Raw genomic sequence first — 13,315 nt, 5'->3', positions numbered from 1 at the left:
AAGAAGGTCCTTTAGAAAGTGACAGCCTTGAGCCCAAATGGGGAACATCTGAGGGGACACAAAATCGAGCACAATAAACACAAGACAGCAGTCAGGCAAGCAAAAAAGGAATCTGAGGAATACATTGCTAGAAGTATTGGGACGAACAGCAAGAACATCTTTAAATATACCAGGAGGAGAAAGTCAGCAAGGGCAACTAGTTGTTAAACCATAAGGTGACAAAGGTGTGATAAGGTGTCAGAGACAGGACCAGGAAGCTGTAGATAAACTGAATGAATTCTTTCCATTTGTCTTCATTGTGGAAAATGTTGGGCAGATATGTGTCCCTGAGGCAAATTTTTCAGGGAGGATATGTGAAGAACTGAGTCAAATAGAGGTATCTAGAAAATTAAAGGATAACAATTCAGCCAAGTCTTTAAAGAATTAAAAAATGAAAATACTGATTTTGTAACAAAAACAGGTAACCTGTTATCATCAGCCTCTGAGCCAGAAGACTGGAAAAAAGCCAATGTCACGCCAATATTTAAAAAGGGAAAGACGAGCTGTCAGTCCATGTATAGCCTACATCCACAATTCATCATTGGGTATTGTGTTGTTGGTGAACACTAGCCATCAGCTAGACATAGATAATGGGATAATCGTGGATGACTGCAGTTATGGAATAATAAAACTATCTGTGGTGGAGAGAAAGTAAAAAAAATTCTCCCTTTCATGTAAAAACAACTCTGGATCACCCAATGAAACTGACTGATGTTTAGGAGAGACATTATACTTCATATAATGGCTAGTTGACTTGTGGATTTCATTGCTACTGGTTATGGTGGTGGTCACTGGCTTAGATAGATTTAAAAGGGTGTTGAAACGATTTATGGGGGGGTACCTCTATAGCTGGCTTTTTTCCATGATATCCATTTGGGACCTCTGAGTCTAGAGGCAGCCTGCTGTCAGAAGCTTAGGAGCAGCCTGAAGGTGTGGGCTGTTCATTCTCTGACATTCTTGCTCATAGGCTTCTCTGAGGCATCTGATTAGCCACTGTTGGATGCAGATCACTGGGCTAGACAAACTGTTGTCTGGTCCATCATGGCTGCTCTCATGTTTGGCTAACAAGGTATACCCACAACATATCAGCTGTGCTAGTAACAGAAGGAAGCTCTTTTTCAACCTAATAAAAAGTCATGATCTGTATGGTCAGTCTGTCCATCTGTCTGTATGGCCAGAACGGCAGGCAGTCCTACATATGGCTTTTGACAGTCATAAGTATATCATCTAACATAGAGGTTCCAAGTCCTTTTGAGCCTATGGGCTCATTTGGAATTCTGACATGGGGGGGGGGGCTGTAAAATGTGTGCCACAAAATGGCTGCTGCAAGAAGCCGAGAGAGCCATAAAATGGCTGCTGAAGCTCACCTCTAGTCACACAGTGAAGATCCTTGTGCTGTGATGGCAGCTGCAGCCAAAGCAACCTTTTTTTTAAAAAAAATATCTGCACAGCTTATCAAATCTCCAGTGGCCAATCAGAAGCCTTGCTGTTTAAAAGCCCCATCTGGCCCTGCCCATTTACCAAAAACACTTGGTGGGCTCTAGGAAAGGTGTCGGCAGGTGCCATAGCACCCAAAGGTGGGGACCTCTGATCCAACACCTCCTGTGGAACAGAAAGACCCAGATACACTTACTTGAATCAGTAGCCATACTGGGTCCTTCTGGTTAACCTGCAAAGCAATGGAGAGACAAAGCAAAGGCTAAGAAAAGAGGCGAGACACTCCAGGCGGTGGTCATATCCAGAAGGGTTAAGCTGACCATATATATTATAAAAATCCAAATTTTATTAGGGTGTACACATATTAAAATATATTCGGGTTAAATTCTTTTTTTCAAGTATCAGACTAATAAAAGCATATCTGGTAACTGAGATTTCAAAAGTCTGAATGTGTGTCATTCCATCAAGGTAAGGATTCTGTTGTTGATGGAATGACACACATTCAGACTTTTGAAATCTCAGTTACCAGAATAATTGGAATTAATATGGCTATACCTATGGCCCATCATTAATACCAGCAACACAATTGCAAACATATAAGGATACAACATCTGGTCTTTATATAAGTGTACTAAAGATTTTGTATACATATGTTTGAATGCGTGTCTATACTATGTTGTATAGTGACCACTGAGGAAGGCCCTTTGAGGCCGAAACGCGTTTGGTCTTCAGTTGGAAAGTGTTGACCCATCATGTGTATTAATATTTGATATGCTTTTATTAGTTTGATACTTGAAAAAAAAAATTAACCCGAATATATTTTAATATGTGTACACCCTAATAAAATTTGGACTTTTATAATATATATGGTCAGCTTAACCCTTCTGGTTCGCAGTGTTATCTTGGGTTGAGTTCCCCCCCCCCTTTTCCCAGTGGTGGTCATATCCACCCAGCCAATTGTTCCCAGCTTTTATTTATTTTGAGTAAGTAACTCTCCACACACCCCAAGTATGTACTCAAGGGGGCTTACAAATCCAGACAAGCCATTAGAAAACACTTGGAAATTCCGATCAAAAAGTCAACATCAGTACACACACACACACACACACAGAGGTTTGCACTGCTCTTCAAAAACCATTAAAAAGGCATCCGTTGGGGCTTCTTTTGGCAGAGTATTCCACACATGAAGCTGCCTTGATAGTGAGTCAGACCCATCGCCTATCGAGGTCAGTATAGTTTACTCTGACAGGCAGTGGCCTTTCACATCTGATCCTTGGAGATGCCAGTGACTGAACCTGGAACCTTCTGCATGCAAAGCAGATGTTCTGTCACTGAACTACAGCAGAGGTCCATCAGTGGCTATTAGCCACAAGGTATAGATAGGGGCTCTGGGGCAAGTGATGCTCTGTCATCTTGGTGCTTGGGGGGGTCAACAGTGGGAGGGCTTCTAATGTCCTGGCCCCACTGGTGGACCTCCTAATGGCACCTGGTATTTCTGGCCACTGTGTGATACAGAGTGTTGGACTGGATGGGCCTTTGGCCTGATCCAACATTGGCGTCTCTTATGTTCTTATGTTAACTGTGCAGCAAACTCAGAAAAAGCTCTGCCTTGCACCACCATGTTTCTTGCAGGAGGGCAGTGGGGCATAAAGCAAGATTCTACCGATGATGATCCCAATGCGCAGGGGGGAAAACTGCTCAGGGCTTTGAATACTCCAATGCACCAGTCATGGAAGCTGCTCTTTGGAGACAACCAAGCTGGCCCAGGATACTGTGGCACATCTTGCAACCTGATGCCAAGGTCATGATCATATCCAGCCAGTTGTGCAGCAACTGCATTGGCCACCAATTTGCTTCCAAATTCGATTCCAAGATGTTGATATTAGCCTAGCAAAGACTACCTCTCTCCATAGATGTGCACATACCAAGTGAGGTTGGCATACTGCGCTGATAGTGTCGTCACCAAGGGAGGGCGATGGGGGCAAGGCACATAGCCTTTTCAAAGGCTGCACCTACCCTACAGAACGCCCCCACCCTCAGTGGAGGTAAGAAAAACAAACTCTATGGAGTTCACACAGAGGCTGTAAGAGCTTTCTTTTTTGGTTGGCTTTTAATTAGTGATCTAAGTGGTGAGGTGTTTTTACGGCTGGCATTTGGAATCGATTGTACTAAACACAGGTTTTTATTGGGCTGTTTCAATGTGATTAAATTTTGATAACGTAAATAAACGCACACAGAGATATGTAGCTGGATTTTGTATCTGAACGCTCAGTTAATTGATTTATTCTCCTATTTCTTGATTAATGCTGTTAAGTTTATCTTTGAAGACAGGCGAGGTGGGATACAAAAACTTTCAAATGAATAAAAAAGGTTAGAGGCAGCGACTTGATTTGTAGAGCTGATACTTGATGTTACTACTGCAGCTACTACAGGCAGCTACTTGAATTGTAGAGCTGATACTTGACGTTACTACTACTAATGCACATATAGTCCCAAGATGTCATGCAGTCTGCATGTGCTGCTGTGGTATAGAGGAACTGGAATGCACCCACATGAAGTTACTAGGGCTACCACCTCATCAAAGAACCCTTAGCAAGTTAAGCTGTACATGTTCTAATTGATTAATCAATTATGCCTACATCAATTTGCACAAGAATAAAAATAACAGTCCTGAAGAAAAAAAGTACACTCACTTTTGGTGGTAAGTGTCACATGCACTGGCAGAACTTGCGCCCATCATGAAGGTGCCTTTTACTGAATCAGACCAGCAGTCCATTAAGGTCAGGACTCTCTACTTAGACTGGCAGCAGCTCTTCCAGGTAGAGCAGCTCCTCAGAGGTAGAGGTCTTTCATTTCACCTACTGCCTGGTGCTTTGTGACTGGAGGTGCTGGGGATTGAACCTGGGATCCTCTGCATGAAAAGCAGAGGCTCTTCGACTGAGCCACAGTCCCTCCCTAACTTTCCTTGCCTCGCTGGAGATGGCACAACTTTGCCTACCTTCTCCTTCCCCTGGTGATTCCTCAATGGCCGGGGTCAGGGGAGTTTCTTGGACAAAATACTACAAGGAACAGGGGGCTACAGTAAGGGAATCAGGCATTTCTCTCTTCCTCCCCCAGTGGAAAGAGGTAGATGGGGGTGGGGGACAGTTTTGTACAACTCCCCTTCCCCTTTGTACAACTCAATGGCATTTTGACCACAAGGTTCCCCTGACCCAGAGCAATTGCTTCTTGGAAGTCTTTGAGGAGCTGATGTGGGGAAGCAAGGGAAGATCAGCTTTCAGGGCTTGCGGTTGGTGGAATTCAAGCCTTGTTTTTAGATTAGGAACTCACATGTTGCACCAGGCACCAACTTGGAAGAGGCATCCCCTACTTTGTGAGGGGGAGGAAGGAGAGGGCCCCTTGTGGGGTGGCATTTGTGGCCCACAGTTTCTGTAACCATTGTTTCAAAAAGCTTTCTTCTTTTAAATCTGCTTCCTGATTAAAACAGAGCCCCTTTTGTAAACTAGTCAAAAGGATTTAAAATCAATTACGTCTACAATATATCAGTTACATGCAGTGTTCCCTCTAAGCTGAGTTAGTGTGAGCTAGCTCACAGTTTTTTAGCCTCCAGCTCACACATTTGTCTTAGCTCAGGAAGGATGGCTCCAGAGCAAACTAATTTATGCAGTAGCCAAATTGCTCGCTCACAACGTTAATGCCAGTAGCTCAGAAAGTAGAATTTTTGCTCACAAGACTCCACAGCTTAGAGGGCGCTTTGGTTACATGTTGTAGCCATCTTCTCAGTTCAGCAACCTTGCTAAGTGCTTGATGGAGCAAAACACCCAGAGTTTGCCTTTACCTCTGTCCTTTCCGTTCTGCATCTTGTCATCCTCCTCTTCCCCTCCTTCCTCACCTTCAAGACAAAAGCACACACCAGTAAAAGTGAGGTCAGGTCAGGTAGCGGGAGGACAAGCAGGGCTACAATGGCAGAAGGGCATGAAGAAACGCTGCTGCCGTTTGATGTGGGCCATGGGATGGGATTCCTTTTGCAGGACACTTTCCCTCACCCCCTTGGTGCTACCCTGCTCCCACTAGAGCCCTCGGGCTAAGTGCTTCGGCCAGCCTCTGACAGCCAAACATCCTCTCCGGCAGAGAGGCTGGAAACAGGTCCCTGGAGGTGGAGAAGGATGGGGAATTCTTGCCAAAGATCTATTTACAACCCCATCTTGTCCCTCCTGAGCCTTCAGGGATGGTTAACTTCAAAACCTATGAAGCCAGAACCGTAAAAGGTTAAATGTCTACATTAAAGAGGCGAAACCACGCTATAAAATGTTCTGCAGGCGCCTCGGCCCTCTCGTAAGCTCCTGGCTTTTAAAGCATGCCAGGGGATGGGCAGGAGGGATCCCGCTAAGGATGCTCAGGAAGCTGTGAAGAAGAGAGGGAAGACACCGGGAGCAGAGGGCTAAAGGCAGGATGGAGGAGGACAGAAGATGTGGGAGACAGAAAGAGCAGAATGACAAAACAATGAGAAAAAGATGCAGCTGAGTATGGCAGGGCTGAGTGCGCAACCAGATCATGAAATCCACATCCCTTGCCCACAGGGAGAAGACGCCTGCTTCCTCCAGAATACATTCCAGCTTCCCAGCCTGCATTTCTCCACAGACATGGAGAAGAAAGGATACTGCCATTTCGATATGGGACCTGAATCCACAACACCTGTTGGAAGACTGCAGTCAACCATCTTTTCAGAGGAGGCAGAGGAGGGTCACCAGGATGAATCCTCGTTCCCTGCACTGCGTATCCAAGATATCCTATTTCCACTGTCTACCACATCATTGTATTCACACCATTTATTTATTTATTTACATAATTTCAATTTCTATTTATGATATTTTTATCCTGGCCTTCCTCTCCAAGGAGGTCAGGGCACTATACTTGAGAACCCATCCTCCATTTTATACGGACAACAGCCCTTGTGAGGTGTGTGAGGCTGATCTGGGGGGGGGGGCAGGGTCATGGCAAGCAGGGAACTGGACCTGACTCTCCCCAAGTCCTAGTTTGCCACTCTGACCACCACACCCCATTCGCTCTCTGTCCTTCAGCCAAACATAATACAGGCCAGACAAGAAAACTCTGGGCTGGACAGCTGCAGTCACGGCATCAACCAAATCCCAAACAGGCGAGGAAGCAAGGACTACCAGGACGGGGCCAGGAAGGGCAGAGATCCGTGACCACATCGCTACTCCTGAGTTAACAGCGCAGCTCAGCACGGCTATAAAGCTTCGCCTCCATCTGCTTCTCTTGATTTACAGAAACGAGAGGATTTCAAGACACTTTCCAGGGTCTCTTTGCCTGCAGAGTCTGCATATCATCAAAGCGGGGGCCTGTAGCTTGTTTTACCTGTCATCTCACCACATGGCTCAGTGCAACACATCAGGCTTTGGTGGCTGCCGACAGAAACAAGCCCTACTTTGTTTGCGATTGCCTGAGACTTTGCACGTTTCTAGAGGGAGGAGAGCCAGAGCTTCAGGCTCCTGTCATGCCAGAGAGGATGCCTGCAGCTCCAAAGGCACCCAACACATCAGAGGGCTTTTCCGCGCTGACACTGAAAAGCCCAAGCAAGCAACAACTACCAGGCCAAAAACAGGGATGACCTGTCCGTCAGCTCCCCCCCTCCCCCCGCTCTTCTTCCTAGGCTCTCCCCTTTGTTTTATCCTCACCATGCCCTGGGAAGTAGGTTAGGCTGAGAGAATACAACTGGCTGAAGGTCACCCAATAGGATGCATGGCTGAGCAGGCATCTGAACCCTCCTTTCCCCAGTCCTAGTCCAGCCACACGACAACAGTGTAGCCCTCAGGTGGGAGGCAGAATTCAAAAAGCTCTCTCCTGCCTCCCCCTCAGTCTCAGGTCCCTTTTCCAAGTGGCCACCAGAGGCAGCGGTACGGGCCTGGTGGCCTGTGGGAGGGGAGCAGGTCTGCAAGTCTAACTTCCCCCCCCCAGCTACACCCATGACTCGAGCTGGAGGACCAAGACAGGCTTGGGCTGCTTTCTAGGAAAGCCAGGAATAGAATCAGAACGAATAGGGAGGGGGGTCACAGACCAGGGCTCCTGCCAGAATCCTATCCAAGGAATCTCCAGCGACCTTCAGAGTAGGTCAACCTGGTCAAGCCTCCTGACTCTGGAGGGGCCTGTATCTTCCTGAGTGCATGATGCTCCCAAGCACTCAGGAATGCTTCCTCCCTCCTGGGACGAGGATTCCAGAGCCCCACTCTTATGAGGGACCATTCCTCCAAACTGGCATTCAAAACTCTTTGCTGTTGGTTGACTTGTGCCATATATTTTTTGACACTTCCACAGCAGAACAGAGACTAAGTGAGCCCCCTTCCTCCCCCAGACCATTCTTTTGGTATCTGAAGCCTATTATCAAGCCCCTTCTCAAGCCCCTTCTTCCTTTCCCCAAAGCCAGCTCTTCTTTCCACATTTATCCAAAGAACTTCCCAGAGATTTAGTTAATTTATTTATTTGCTTTATTTATATATTTCATCTTTCTCCCCAATGGAGACCCAAAGTGGCTTACGTCATTCTCCTCTCCTCCAGTTTTATCCTGACAACAATCCTGTGAGGCTGAGAGTAGGTGAGCTTCGATGGCACAGGTGGGGATTCAAACCTGGGTCTTCTAGATCCTAGTCAGGCACTTTAACCGCTGCACCACACTGGCTCTCAAGCTTTCCCCCCCTTCTGTTTTGTTCCTGCATTGGAAACATGCTGCGAGGCCTTAAGAGCCCAATGATGTTCCCACTAGCACAGAGCTGAAACACGGGGGAAGACTTCCTAGGCATTATTGCCCCCACAAAACATTCTCCCTCCTCACTGAGTATGAACCCTTTTTGCAGAGGAACGACCATTGGTTACTCACCGTGAAGTGTCCTTCTCCTCTGAGGCTTGGAGGACATCTTGTGGGTGATTCCCATCCATCTCTTAGGGAGACAGGAACAACTTCAAACTGTTTCCTGTGGTGGGAGTCACCCTTAGCTCAGTTTTGGGACTCCGAAAGCAGTATAACGATTCTAAACAGTAAAGAACTCAACACAATATAAACAACAGCAGATTAACTTGCATAGAATTCTGGAAAATCAGGTGAAAGGAGGAAATATGTACACAGAAAAGGAACATGACGACCCGGGAGGGCCAAGATGTTCTCCAAGCCTAAGAGGAGAAGGACCCTTCACGGTGAGTAACCAATGGTCGTTCTCCCTCTGAGGTGGAGGCCATCTTGTGGGACCTCCCAGAGCAGTGTCCCTAATTTTGGGAGGGTAGGTTGTCATCGAGAGACAGGACAGATTGAAGAACCCGTCTACCAAAAGCTGCGTCGGCAGAATCAAACGCATTTATTTTATAGTGCCCGATAAATGTGGATAAGGAGGACCATGTAGCTGCTCTGCAGACTTCCTCTACTGACGCTCTATTGGCAAACACTGTGTTAGCCGCTGCACTCTGCAGTGAATGGGCAGTGATCCCATCCAGTACTCGCTGATTTAAACTTTTGTAGGCCTCAGCATTTGCCTTCCCGGAGTGTCTGGCAGCTCAGCCAGTCCGCTTGGAGATTGACTATGCCTTGTACATGTTCTGCTCTGTCAGATGCCAGGTTGCTCTCCACCCATTTTAGCAAAAGGGTTGCTTCCCTGTGCAGGACTAGAGACTTGGAGCCTCTCTGTTTGTTCAAATAAGCCTTGGCAGCTATATTGTACGTTCGAATTAAGACACGGAGTCCCCTGATGTGGGGGGCGAAGTCAAGGAGGGCTACCCGGATGGCTCTTAACTCCAGCAGGTTGATAGGCAGCCGCCTCTCTCTCTCTGACCACGTTCCTTGAATAGGCTTGTGAGACATGGTGGCACCCCAGCCTGACAGGCTGGCATCTGTGAAAATCTGTACCCAGTTCTGGATCCAGAATGTCTTGCCTTGAGTCAGGTTGCGTGTTACCGTCCACCATCTGAGGCTTGATTTCACTTGTAGAGGTACCTTCAGGGAAAGGTCCATCTTGAACGTGATGGAACGCTGAAAGGGTCGAAGAAACATCTGCAACTGTCTGGAATGGAAACGACCCCACTTAAGAGTGTCAAATGTCGCCACCATCAGACCCATCATTTTTGTTAGATTAGATAGGGACAAAGTCCTTGCCTTTATGATCTGTCTGGCCATATCCTGAATCTTCCTCGCCTTCTTTTCTGGGAGGAGCAGTTTTGCAAGTTGTGTATCCATCACGACACCCAGATGCTCCAGTCGCTGGGAAGGAGTCAGGGAACTCTTCTGCATGTTCACCAGGAACCTAAAGTCTTGCAGGCATCGAATCGTCATGTCTGTGTCCTGTTGAGACTGAATCCTCAATGAAGAGTGGACTAACACGTCGTCCAGATATGGGTGGATGTGAATCCCTTGTTCCCGAAGACAGACGATCACATGGATGAGTATCTTGGTGAACACACGTGGGGCTGAAGCAAGGCCAAGGGGGAGGGCCCTTAACTGGAAGTGCTCCCTGTCCACGCAGAATTGAAGGAATCTGCGATGATGAGCAAACATTGGGACGTGTAGATATGCCTCCGTCAGGTCTATAGAAGAGAGAAATTCTTGTGGTTTCAGGGATTCCGTGATGGACTGTAGGGGCTCCTTGTGAAAATGCTTTGGTTGAACAAACCTGTTTAAGAATTTCAAGTCTAGAATGGACCTCCAGTCCCCGTTTTTCTTGGGGACTGTAAAAAAGATGGAATACACTCCTTCCCTCTGTTCTTCCTGGTAATGTCTTCTATGGCCTGTATATCTAGTAGGTGATTTATTGCAGCCTTGGTTCTTTCTCTTTTGACAAAAATTTTGTGAGTGGGAGAGGCCAGAAAACGATTGGGCAGAATTGAGAGGGGTTCTATCTTGTAGCCTTCAAGGACAATTTCTCTTGTCCAGGTGTCTGGGTGAGAGTTGATCCACGCTTGACTGAAGAGCAGTAGACATCCTCCCACCGGAGGAGACTGGTAGTCACGCCTTTGGAGTCTTAGGCTCTCTCTCTCCTCTGTCTTGTCTGTTACCATACGATCTGGGAAACCTGCTGTTGAAGCCGCCACGCCGAAAGGACTGCTTGTTTCCCCAAGATGTTCTTCTGTTGTCCTGACGAGACCTGGTTGAAGCCTGGTATGGGCGAGATGCAAAGGAAGAAGAGGAGGAGGAGAATGTGGATGTCCTCTTGTCGCCAAGGCGGACATATTTCGGTTTTCTTTTTAACACGGGTTTCCACCAGAATCTTTTCCAGGGGTTCCCCAAATAATTTGTCTCCTTGAAAGGGGTACCCTGAGACGATGGCTTTAGACTGATCATCTGCCTGCCAGGATCTAAGCCAGACCAGGCGTCTAGCAGCAGCAGAAGATGCCATGGCTCTAGAGGATAGCACCATGGTGTCTAGAGTGGCATCAGTGGTAAAAGAAATAGCCTTTAGAACTCTATTAGCACCCTCAAGTAGCCTTGGATTGCTTTCTGGCAGCATCTGTATTAATTTCCTCATCCAGACGATGGACGCCCCGGATACTGTGGAAGCGGCAGAGGAAGCCTTAATCACTAAGGAAGAAGCTTCATGAGATCTCCTTAGATCAAGGTCGGACCTCTTTTTCAGACTGTTCCGAAGATTGCCATGACCATCCTCAGAGAGCAATCCCGATGATTGTAGAGCGGCCACTGGGGCATCTACGACCGGAATCTGTAAGAGATCTGAAACAGAAGAAGTTACCGGATACAATCTCTTAAGAAGACCAGGTATGGACTTGCTTGATAGTGGCTTAGTCCATTCAGCTTTAATCTTGCGCATGTAGAAGCCTGGAAAGGGAAAAGCTCTCTCTGAAAGGTCATCTGGGGGAAAGAATTCATCGGTAATTTCTGACCCCTCATGCTGCTCTTGATCATTAGGGCGTTCATTCCCTGCCCTTTGTAAATTTTGAATTTTGAGAGCTGAGACTGTTTTAGACAGCAAGTAATGGAGGTCCTAAGCCTTAAAAAACCTAAAGGACTGTTCAGAGGTGATAGGAATCTTTCCTCTTCCTCTTCATTAGAACTGAATTCTCCCTCCTCTTTCTCACTAGAGACATAGGAGATGTCCTCCCCCTCTCCCTGTTGGGGGTTTGGAGGAGTGCCTGGGAAAACCCTTCTGGGCAGCCTTGGTGGGCCAGGCTCTCTTTCCCCTATTTGGGGAAGGAGAAGGAGAGGAGGATGAAGACCTTGAGTGAATGGGGCACCCCCCAGAGTTGCAGAAGCCGGCTATTTCCTGTCTCATGGCCCTCCTGAAAAAGGATATAACTCTAGGGGCAGGGGAGCGGACCCGGAGTCACCAACGTTACCGCGTTGAGGGCCATCTTCTCTGTCATTCCCCTGGGCAGCATCAGCAGGATCGCTCGCTGCAAGGTTGGACCCACTATGACTTGCAGTCTTGGGTCGCTCCCTGACCGGGATCGGGCTCTGCCGCTCATTCCTGTAATTTAAAATGGCCGCCGCCATGTTTGCGGGCTCCGAGAGCGTGTGGGAGTGGGAACTTTTGGTGCGCTTGGCTGCGCTATGGGTGTCTGTTGCTCGTGCGGTCCCCTCCGTGGCCCTTTCTCGAGCCGCATGCTCTTTCCTTCTCTCCAGCTCACCTGAAGAGAGGAATCCATCGCTGTCTCCCCTAAGCGCCATTGCTGCTTTTGGGAGAGGCGTCTCACAGAAACGAGAAAGAGAAGGAAGGAAAGGTAAAGCCTTTTTTTTTTTGTAACAGAGAAACTGAAGAAGAGGCACTAAGAATGAGAACAGTAACTAGAAACAGGAAAGATGAATAAAGTTTGAACAAGAATAAGATACTAAAAGTGAACGTTTAGGCAAAGCCTAATTTTCGCTGCTCTCTCTACTGAGGCAGGAAGAAAACTGAGCTAAGGGTGACTCCCACCACAGGAAACAGGAAACAGTTTGAAGTTGTTCCTGCCTCCCTAAGAGATGGATGGGAGTCACCCACAAGATGGCCTTCACCTCAGAGGGAGAACGCAAAATGTTCCCCAAGGGATGGGTGTCTGGGAGGAAGAGGCCATGCATTCCTGTTGCATGATAACTGAACTGATGCCTGCTCACCCCAATCTGGTTGAGGACAAAAGGCTAATCTAGCTGGAGATTTGCATGCACACCCCACAGCTGTGGGGGTGAAATATGTGCTTGCGTGACTCCTGAACACTGAGGTTATCTATTTCTGCACAATGCAGCTTTCAGTGGGAATTCCCAGTTCTACTTCTGGAGATCCTTTTCATGAAAATGCAAGAGTATGGACCTGGGACCTCCTTCATGCAAAACAGGAATTCCACCAATGACCTATGGTTGTTTTGTCCCCCACCAAACAGCACAACCTTTGGGTAAATTTCTCCCATGAAAACTCAACTTTAAGAGAATCCTCTCCAGGTCTCTGGGAGAATCTGCTGGTTCCCTCATTTTGGCCCAAGTGCAAAGTTGGCTGCATACCTGAATGGAGCTCCTTCACCAAAGATGACATTGTGTTGGTAATTGAATCAGCTGCTACCAGCAAATCGTTACGAAGGTTTCGTCGGGTTCCTATGAAAGAAAACGGGAGGGGAAAAGTGGTGGAGGAAGCTGAAAGTCCAGCTTTCTACGATCACTTGAGCAAGTGATCCTTATGTCAGACACGCCCCGACCTGCTACGATGCTGAGTCCGAGAGCTGCCTTGGGGATGGCCCGTCCCCTGTAAGACAGCTGCCCCTTAGACAGCATGGCCAGCAAAGCGCTTCAAGGAAGCTCTGCCTGTACAGCAGCTAGGTAGCCAGAGAGGTACATGATCTCTGTTCTGCCATATGT

At 47.5% G+C, this 13,315-nt stretch overlaps 1 protein-coding gene across 1 annotated transcript in view; it reads right to left on the bottom strand.

The window, feature by feature from the left end:
* Window positions 1–310: 310 nt before the first annotated feature.
* Window positions 311–13,315, bottom strand: part of DTNB (dystrobrevin beta) — a 197,463-nt gene continuing 184,458 nt past the window's right edge. Inside the window, exons 18-21 of the mRNA XM_015415139.1 lie at window positions 12,965–13,054; window positions 5,315–5,368; window positions 1,673–1,708; window positions 311–380 (exon numbers count right to left, since the gene is read on the bottom strand). Of these exons, the coding sequence (XP_015270625.1) occupies window positions 1,704–1,708; window positions 5,315–5,368; window positions 12,965–13,054 (149 nt within the window). The 3' untranslated portion in view covers window positions 311–380; window positions 1,673–1,703. The remainder of the gene's footprint in view (window positions 381–1,672; window positions 1,709–5,314; window positions 5,369–12,964; window positions 13,055–13,315) is intronic.

The sequence above is a fragment of the Gekko japonicus genome, unplaced genomic scaffold (assembly GCF_001447785.1).
Source record: "Gekko japonicus isolate JY-2015 unplaced genomic scaffold, Gekko_japonicus_V1.1 scaffold63, whole genome shotgun sequence".
NCBI classification, from domain to species: domain Eukaryota; kingdom Metazoa; phylum Chordata; class Lepidosauria; order Squamata; family Gekkonidae; genus Gekko; species Gekko japonicus.
Note: the sequence above shows the minus strand (reverse complement) of the source record. Positions and strands in the feature narration are given on the sequence as shown.